The following is a 10,255-nucleotide window of genomic DNA, read 5'->3' as shown; positions in this document are numbered from 1 at the left end:
TACACCACATTACAGATCAGGGATGGGTCATCTAATCTCCCTATCCCTTAGCTAAATGTTCACAAGTGACTTCAGCTCTAGTTACCCTGTGACAGCAAGGCAAGGAGGCTACCCATTGAGTCCTGGCTCACCTGGATTCCCTTGGAAAGCACAAACCAGTTATTCAATACAACTGAACAGCTTATTTAAAAGCAGCTTTTGCAATAGCTTGAAAATTACAATACACCCCTACCCACCCAAGCCCCAGACAAGAAACACTAGTAGAATCTGTACTATTCACCTCTAATACAAAAAATATAGTGGCAAATTCCTAGACATTTATTTTATTTTTGGACAGAACAGTGAACATGGACAGCGACAGATTTTTCTTTTACTTGCAGCAATGAGTAGAACATCTGTTCAGTTTTCTGCATTGCGGACACTGTTACTATCAAATGATTTCATAAGTGATTCTTTAATCTTAGAGTGATTTATTTATTTTTGTCCATTTTGGAAAGGAGATTTTTGCTACCATTTATGCTAGTATTGGCAATGAGAGAAAAGAGCTAGACTTTACTAGAAAATGATTAATGATCTTTTGCCAGCATATTGAGTTTTGTTTGTTGCTACAGGTATTGTGTGTTATATACCTAGTGTTTTAAGTAATTTCAAGTAGACAGCCATTATATAGCAAAGAAAGGATGTATGTGCCATTTTACGTGCTGCTGCGGAAGAACCGCCGGCCTCTTCTGAGGCAGGAATAGTGTCAAGGGAGTACTTTTACCAAGGCATGTACCACAAACGAACAACTGATAGAAAACATTCTTCACCGGGTTTAATGTGAAAAAGGTTCTTGGTGAATAATGTTAACTAGCTCTACTGCTGTGTAACAAGTGGGAGAACTTCCCAGGTACCATTCAAATCAGTAAAAGAAAGGATAAACAAATCTTCACATCATTCACAGTTGTTAAGGACTTGGAAATAATTACTGGTTTTCCACTCAGTTAATTACCATACAAAAAATAATGCAGCCCTTTGCTTAAATCTATGTTTTACAGGCAGAAACACACTGGAGAAAAAAAAAATAAAAATCAAACCATGACCAGAAGTCCACAGCAGTTGCTCACTTGTTCTAGCTGCACTATATACATCAACTATATTTTTTGTAGTGAAAAATTTTATCTGGAATTGATCGGTTACTGCATGTTTTAAAACCCTCATATAGCACTATCTTTCAAGTGGAAAAAAAAAGAATGGACCTTTAGTATGATGTTAATACCATGGAGTCCTATGACAAGATCCCTGTTCTAGTGATTTATGCTGAGTAAGCTTCTCTCTTAACCTACCGAGAGCAAGCTGTGCACAGGCCCACAGAGGAAGAGACCAGCTGTTGCCAGAGATAAAAATAATAACAAAAATAATTCCCTATATTTTAAGAAAATTGTGTCAATATCTTTTCATCTATTACAAAAAGCCCAATAAAATTTTTGTGGGAGTACATCTTGGGTTTATGGGACTTGCACTGGTAAATGAAGTTTGAATTTAAATCTACAGAGCAGGGTTCCTTTCCTTGTGGCTTAAAGGATTTTAATGTAAACTAGTAAGACTGCAAAAGCAGTGTTGTAAAAGCTGTAAATTAGCTTTATGATGCTGCAGTCTGGCAGAGCTGTGAAGCACACCATTTTGGTGACAAAATTGTAAGTCATTTTTAAAACACAACTATTAGTCTTAAATGACTCACAGCACAGAAAATATCTGGGAAAGTGCTTAGGAAGATGAAAATATACTAGAGCAGATTCTTTGGTGATGTAAAATCAAAATGGCTATTTCACCATATCAGACTCGGGGCAGCTAGATGGAATCTTAAGTGTGTAACATTACATTTCTCTTCCTTTTACTTTCTAGTTTTTGAAGAGATTTTTAAAATTATTTTTTGAAAGACAAAATTTATAAAAGAGAGGAAAGGAATAGATTTTTAATTTCTGGCCTCTAATCCTTCTTCAGATGCTCCGACATCTGTGTTTTGGATCAAATCGTAGATAAATGTATAGAAATTTCCAAAAAATAGATGGTAAAAATCTGTTTCTGGAATTTTAAGATTCCTAATAATGATCAATATTATCTATTTATATAGCATTTGCATATAAATTGTAAATTATTCTGAGGGAATACCGTGTTGCAAACCATAGCTACAACATCCTGGGGGGGGGGGGGGGGGGGGGGCGGGGAGCTGGCAAAAGTCAACTGCTTTCCTCTGTAGAAAATAGGAAGCAAACATTTAATGTCTTTTACTTTTATTGTTTAGCTGTTTGTTGATATTAACAAAATCCATGTGGCTGCCTCATTTGTATGGTAGCAGATGCATTTACCTAAAAAACATTTTAATTTGTCCAACTCTAAAACCAGGACTGTGCATAATAAAGGGAGGAGAACTGGCATAAGCCTCTGTCAGTAGAAGTGCCAAGTACTATTGATATCCTCCCACGATGCTAACGTGAAACAACAGAAAGGGAGAACCTGAAACAGGCACGTCTGTACCCGACACGTCAGGTAATCAACAGGTGCAGTGGGGGAAAGGGAAAAGAAAAAACCCTGTAGCCTATTTTTCCACTCAAAAGTCTAACTTCATTTCTTATTGTCCAGCTTCTGCCTACCAATATTCATCGTTATCACAGAAAACAAATTATTTCCTTTTATGAATTTTTTTTCTTAATGATTTTTGACATCATCTCTGTCATCTCAGGTTTTTTTCAGCTACACATTTTTTCCTCACAGGTTTTATTTTCTGGCTGTTCGGTATGTATCAGCTCGAGTACTTTGCGTAGTGAAGTCCGTTACTGTATTCTCAGTTGTTCTGCACTCTCTCACAGGTGTTTCTTGTGGCTTTATGCTACGGCAAGATCTTAACTGATATTAATTGATATGTCTCTGATTTGATACTGAGTGTGGGAACAGCAAGAAATTGAGGAAATGGAGGAACTGCGTGATTTAGCCCGTATTCCTGTTGAAAAGCCAGTTATTGGTCACTCCATCTCCAAAAAGACACGGAACTAGAGGTGGTAGAATAACAGCAAGGATGTTCAAAGACTAGGATGGGCTAACCAGGGCTTTTCAGCCCAGACAAAGAGTGTGAGCAGAGATGAAAGGTGAGAGAAGCCTGTAAAGGCGTGTGTAATACGGACAAGGAGATTCCGTAGCAGTTCCTCAGTGTTCCTTCTTACAGGGAACCGGGGGAGCCCAGGCAATTGTCAGGCAGCACGTGTTAAACAAAAGGAAAGCTTGGGAAGGAAAGGCTGTTTGAAAAACGCAAAAGATGGTTGTGGCACTTGTGTCTCCCAGACATTGCCTGTGAAGGCCAAGCTTTTCAGTGGGTTCCAAAGGGATCAGTCAGTTGTTGAAGGACGGTATCAGGAGATCTTAGCTACAGTGGTCAAGGTGCAGCCCCCTGCCGAGGAGGTCCTTTGGGACAGGGCACATTTCTTACGCGGTTTCCCCGAACGTTCAGCCCTGGTCACCAGTAGATGCCACACACGGTGGCATTCCTGTATGACTGGGCTGTGCAGCCAGGTGAGCTCACATCAGCAATCAGGCTCGTTTGGTTACTGTTTCAAACCCCGTTCCAGTGGGAGAGAGGTAAGTAAGCAGCATTGTGGCATTTCTAGCCCACTTTTCAATACAAGAGCGTCAAAAAAGTAACAGGTTAGAAAAAGTCAGAGTTCTTGATTCAGATTCAGAAAAGTAAGACCAGTAACGAAGAAGCTGCTTTAGCAAAAGTGAAGAAAACTCAGGAAACAAGACCAGAAGGGAAACAACAATACTCCATTGAGCAATGTAAAATTAACATCTTACCTCTGGCCCAAAATTGAACAGCGTCTTTTCTGGCATTTTTTGCCAGTAGGTTAGCTCAGAGCCCAGACTTCATTGGATTCTGGGGTGCAGCCCAGGTACCTTCAGCCCGAGGACCCTGGCAGATGCACCTTGGGGGAAGTCAGCCCAGACAGCTGCTGGCTTCACCGACCATTCCCTGGGCAGAGTTGGGTGTCACTGTACACAGGGTTTTTTTCAAAGCCACCCAAGTCTTGCTAGTAACCACTGTGTGTTTCCTGAGAAAAAGCTGTAAGTTCTGAGCTCCGCAGAGCAGCTCTTCTTGACCCCGTATGCTGTGTGTAGCTCACATGTATGTAGAAAACAAGAGGAGAAAATACATAGAGCTCTTCAAATGACACGGCTGTGGTACAGCACCTGCAGGGTCATGCCTGCCCTCCGTTGTGCTGGCTAACCCAAACTAGTTTGGAAATTAAACTGCGTCTGAGAAGCTGAGAACAAATTAACTGCTGGAGAGTGACTGTAGCTGGTTTCCCAGACAACAACAGCTCAATAAATCTCCACCGCTTTTCTGTGGATGCCATTCCTTTTTTTTTTTTTTTTTTTTTTAATTCATGACATTTTGCCCAATGAAGAACAGGTTTCTGAGGAGGAGGACTGTAAGTCACTAGAAATATAATTCAAACACAGATAGAACCATGTGCTGCTGAAAACAGTGACAGCTTGCTGCCAAATAACCTGGTATTTTTGTCTCAGTCTTAAATATGCTTGCAGCCTTTATGATTTCCCATTGCAAACAGGAACTCGCATGTCAGGCTGCATGAAATACTAAAGTGCAGAAAATATTTGGGGAAGTCTAAGTATTTATAAAAGTCTTAAGACTATTCCAGCCTGCTGAGCTGGGAAAGCAATGAAATTTGCAATTTCAGATCAGCAAGAACAAGCAGTCTCACATCAAGCGCTGTTTGTCATACTTTTCCGAACTGGAATCCTGGGTGAATAAATAGTTTCAGGTTATTATAGATTTGCACACCAAGTACCTACCCTCAGCCAAAATGGGGTAATCCCGCCCCACCCCCAAATGCTTGTTTTCAATTTCTTGCTTTTCCATGAAGTTCCCAAACTCTTGTTTGTGTTCCTGCTTTGTACTGATTGTATTCCTATCACAAAAACTGATAGCCTAGGCACAGAGCTAACGAGCACCTTGGCTAATTTTAAAGAATATATGAGTAAAAACATTGGTTAAATTTGGCTCAGTACCAGTTCCACTAGGACACTCACAGTGACAGCTCTTTTTTTGGTTCAGTTGAAGTAATAAATTATTTTTGTATGAAATGGATAAAAAATGAGGATTCTCTAGCTAGGTTCTGGGTTTGGTGGTGAATGCAATATGTTTGTAACTAAACCAAACGTAACATAGCCAGCTTTGTATCTTGTGAAGTTTCCAAATCGTACAATGAAATCAGGCCAATTTTTGACAATACCATATGGGGGTTATTGTTTCAATCTGAAACAAAACCAAAATTAAGCTGTGCTGATTGACTTCACCTTTACTTTTTAGATTAGCCCTAGAACATGGAGTAATAAAAAAATGTGTAAGCTTGCTAAAACAGGGCTGGCAATTTCCTGTGGTTTATTTGGTTATTTAAATCCACCCCCAAAGCAACATTTTTTGACTAAGTGAAAGTTTTCAGACCAAGTTAGAAAATTTATCTCTCACACACACTAATTTCACAGAGAAGGGTTCTGTTGTTTTGTTAACAGAATAGGCAGGAAAGCTCTGCAGCAAATGTACGTTCACTAAGTGATTAAATTTTTAAAAGAAATGTTTGGAATACACATGGATACCAATATAAATAGTTACGAGATCTAATTCCTCAAACATCTGAACAGGATAAGGCCAGATTTTCAGTTTTCCTGTAGAAAATGACAAAATGATGCTATGAAATGACACGTTAAAGCTACTCTTCAGGTGTGGTAAGTTAGAGATACAGGACAAAGGGGACTAACAGCCCCAAGATGACAATCCTTTAAATGAGGTTTAACCTCTAGTGGTTCTAAATATTCAATATCCTATTTGTTGATTTTCAGTAGGCATTACATTATCATTACCGTTTCCTAAATCCTTTACGTCATAATATTTACCTCCTATGGCTCTGTATCTCACTCCTTCCTGTCCCAGGAATGATAGCTGTGTAGTTGTGGTTTTGACATTAAAACGTGAATTTTAAGTGAGAGAGGACAGGGAGAAGCTTGTGTTTCCCTTATTAGGTGTAACAAGATGGTTTTTAATAGGGCTGCTTCTGCTCCTCCAACTGAAAACTGCATTGTGGAAATGAGTGTCTGCTTCCACACTCACGGTGCAGAAACCCTTATTTCCTCCCTGCCAAAGAGAATCTCTGGTGTAATAGTCAAAGCTGGCCATCAGTTCTTGAATGCAAAAAGGTGACTAAAGTCCGTTTTGTCTGCTGTAGTTGAAGTCAGGCTCCTCAATCTCAGTTTCTGTTATGTCTGAGATTTTGGAGTGTGTCCTTCCTATTTCTTCCAGGGCACAGGCTAGGGAGTCAAGGTCGCCGTCATGCTGATGTCGGGCTTCCCAGAGGTCCAGAATGACGGCAGACGGGCTGCTTTGTGTAGCAAAATAGGAGAGATTCCTGGAAGGAGGGGAGAAAAAGGTGAAACAAAAAAGCTGAGGAACAGTATCTACTGTAGCTACCTTGGATGTGAAAGTGCCCTCTGTTGTGCCTCGCACTACAGATGTGTTTTAAAAAACAAAAAACCTTCAGCAAGACCTAGATGAGATGAGTTGAGGGAACCCTCAAGGGGACACACGGTGGTGCATCTATTCTTCACATGTCACTTGTTCAGTTTAGCAGGAGGAGAGTGAACAAGGACTTGAATATTCTGCTTTAGATAAAAGCTGGCCAGCAGTACCATCCTGTGTGATTTAGAAAGCAAGTCAGTTTTGGAAAGCATCATTAGTAAACTCTAGCAAGTATTTGGCAGGGAGAGGAATTATATAACTTTAATTCACGCTTGTGATTATGTGAAGATATGACATCTTTTAATTTTAAAATTTATATTTTATTAGCATGTAAATTCTAGGACTTTGCAGGGGTGATATTTGCAAAGGATTTGGTAAACCAAAGTGTTCATCTTAAACAGATTACCCTATAATTCCTTGTATTTATGGGCTTTGGACATAATCATCCAAATAAATACATTAACTTCACATTCACAAGCATAAACATTATTTATAGCACATGCATTATGTATAGATACTTACACATAAATATGGGAAGAAACAGATAAGCCTGTAGCACAGAAAAGGGAATTTGGACTTGAATGCCATTGTTTGGTTTTTTAAACCAACTCCAAGATAATTAAATATTTGCTACTGACCATTTTTGGACTGTTACTCATCAGTAAAAAACAGGCAGATACCACTTTTTTCCTCCAGCTTTGCTAATTACCCTTCCTCAGTACATGAACCTCTATTGGCGACAGAAAGTTAGCACCCCGTGAGGAGTTTGCGCTCGCGTGTATGTGCAGGACAACTCCAGCTCTCAAGTTCCTTGTGGCGCTGACATGGATAGCTTCAGTGCACTGGAAGAAGTTTGCTGTCTGTCCTGAGGAGCCAGGCTGTTGCTCTGTGAAGTAGCACCTTGCCTTCGACAGAACTTTGGAATAGATGGGGGAAATAGGATGACACTAATGGATTACGCTGCACAGCAGCTACGTGCCAGTCTGTGAGGTCATGTATTTATGCTTTACCGTCTGGTTTTATAACTACATTTTGAGTTGTTTAAATGGCTCAGCTATCTATAAATTTGATTTTATACAAACAGATATTGCAAAGACCCTACCAGGTGTCTCCAACACAGACTCAAAAGGTAAAGGGCCATCACAGCTGTGGTCTTGCACTGGTCAGTGTAATCGCCTTAGCACGCTGCCCCGCAGTTGCCTGAGAAAGGGAAATCTCCAGCTTCCTCGACACATGAGGAACAGAAACCAGAGATTGAAGTGCCTGACAATAGGTAGTAAACACTGCTAAGTAAAGCAGAATTTTCTGAATCTTTCACTGCTGCAAGGCTATAAATTATTTTTCCTTTGGTTCGGGTGTGGTTTATTGAGATACCCTTGCATAGCAACAAGTCATTTTGCTTGACTTGAGTATTCCCCCTACCCTCTTGGGAAGATATTTGTGGCGATAGTGACAATTAGAAAATACAGAAAATATTTCTGTGAGTGAACTGCCTCCACCAATTTAATTTTGTGAAGCGGAAAGAGCAAAATAAGTAGTAAATTGGTTTTTACAGCATCTTTCAGTTTTAATAATCATAATATTATTACTCCTAAACATTAGAGCATGACTTTGTTTTTTTTAAATATGCCTTTTCCTTAAAAAAAATAATGTGCAAAATATGCAATTCTTTTTGGAATACAAAATACATAGGTAGAAGCCCAAGCAACAGGCCATATGATTTTTTTTTTTGAGAGAACATGCAACTCCTAAGTCCTTTAAACCACTGCTTTCATAGTACACAGCAGTGCCAAAATCCTTCTGCAGTCTTGTACTTTACCATGACCCCACTCTAGCGGGTGTTCAAAGAAAAGGTGCAGTCCAGAAGAAATAAAGCAACCTTAGCGGCAGGCATCAGGTGGGACAGGGCACACGTGTTTGTCCCAAGGAGAAAGCAGTTCCTGTTTTCAGCAGCTAGTTGTAAATAAAATAACGTATGAACTGCAGTTTATCCTTGAGAGTAAGTATGTTAATTACTATGCATACATCTTTAATACCAGCAAACAAACAAACAAAAAAACTGTAACGGCAACAAATTATTCCCCTTGCATATGTAAATGTTCACCTTTCGAAGTGCCTTCCATTACCTGTTAATGCTGTTTTTTTGTGCTAACATCTGCCAGTCTTTGCCTTTGGCGTTGGGTGTGTCAAATGTTGCACAGATTCGTTGTCTAATAGAGTAGGGGATTTTGAATGCTTTCGGACCCATCTGTGCAGGGAAGTTGCTGTCATCATGTGCAAAGAACGCAATGGTTTCTCGTTCATTCTACATGGAATAGAAAAGCAAAGAGTCAGTCGGGGCATCAGGCTTTTTGCCTGCCCGTGTCTGCAGGCGGCTCTTGCGGGCACCGAGGCAGAGCAACACCAGGAGTCCTGCCGTATGCACCTGCGCAGGAACAGGGAACGGAGAGAAGGTTTCTGCACAGCCTCTTTGGAATGAGAAGAGCTGTGCGGGCAGACAGTTCTGTACTCTTTTTGCTGCCTTGTTATGCAGGGACCTACCTGCAGCGAGCCTGTCTACATACACCTATTGGTCTATCAAGTCTGCTTCTGGAGGAAGAAAGAATCAAACCTGAGATTCCAGCTATAGTTTGTAGAATTGATTGACAACAGACAATTAAATAGCTAAGAGGTATTTTTCTGATTTGTGAAGGAACTGCTAGAACACCACAAGCACTTCCATATAAAAACATTTTAAATATTGTCATTTTCCTTCTACAAGTTTCCCCTTTTTGTTAATTTTTGTGTTACAGATGAAGTCCAATAGAGACTAGATCAAATGCCGCAAAAGCATATGGGTTCCTAAATTTTTAATTGCTTAAGCCTAAAATATGGACACGTAAATCTTTCATTTGTGACTTTTTTAAAAACACCTAAATTCTATAATTGTCTCGGTTCTTCCATATTAAGAAATCTCTTTGGAATCCAGGTTCTTCTGTAGATCTGGCCTATTCTCCTCCTATGAAATTATACCGGTCTTGTGTAGTAGTCACATTTCCATGCATTATTCGTTCTAGTGCAATGCAACATAAATATTAAACAACGATGCTATAGTCTCTTCATATAACATTTATGACACATCCCAAAAGTCATCTGCGCAAAGTAGTAGCACTGCTCTAGATATATCGCGTGGTCTGACTTTTAAAATTAAATATGCAGAACAGTAGTAGATTTCCATACCCTGCACATGTGAGATAAGCTACTGCTACCTGGTTAGTTCAGGGAACTGTACAGCACTGAGCAATTCAAGTATTCAGTTGTTATTTTTATATTTATTTTACAGCCAAATTATCCTCACTCTTCAATCACTTTTTGAGATAGGCATGAGAAAGCCTTCTGCGCTAGCAAATCCATTTTAAGACAGAATGGTAACATGCTCTGGGGACTTGTGGACAGATAGGTCCCTTTAAAAATATGGGGGGGGGGGGGGGGGGAAGGCAGCTGCAACATTGCATTGAGAGAGAGATATAGATGGAATGACAGACATTTTTTGTGAAGTAACAATAAAGAACCAGAAAAAAAGCTTGGCCATACTCTGAGGATATTTTTATACATAATGGTGTTTGTGGTTTTCTTACTCAGTTGCTGCGTGCTCTGCATAGTGCATTTAGCAATGGGCATATATCTTTAATCCAGAAGTATTAATCT

General features: G+C 39.8%; 1 protein-coding gene across 3 annotated transcripts in view; it reads right to left on the bottom strand.

The window, feature by feature from the left end:
* Positions 1-639: 639 nt before the first annotated feature.
* The window catches only part of UNC5D (unc-5 netrin receptor D), a 166,359-nt gene continuing 156,743 nt past the window's right edge, over positions 640-10,255 (bottom strand). For all 3 annotated transcript variants that reach the window (XM_040618182.1, XM_040618180.1, XM_040618181.1), the window contains 2 exons: positions 8,695-8,873; positions 640-6,458 (listed from right to left, as the gene is read on the bottom strand). In XM_040618182.1, coding sequence (XP_040474116.1) covers positions 6,254-6,458; positions 8,695-8,873 — 384 coding nt within the window. In that variant the 3' untranslated portion in view covers positions 640-6,253. The remainder of the gene's footprint in view (positions 6,459-8,694; positions 8,874-10,255) is intronic.

This window comes from Falco naumanni, chromosome 19, assembly GCF_017639655.2.
Source record: "Falco naumanni isolate bFalNau1 chromosome 19, bFalNau1.pat, whole genome shotgun sequence".
NCBI classification, from domain to species: domain Eukaryota; kingdom Metazoa; phylum Chordata; class Aves; order Falconiformes; family Falconidae; genus Falco; species Falco naumanni.
The sequence above is the reverse complement of the archived record's forward strand: the minus strand, read 5'-3'. Positions and strand labels throughout refer to the sequence as shown.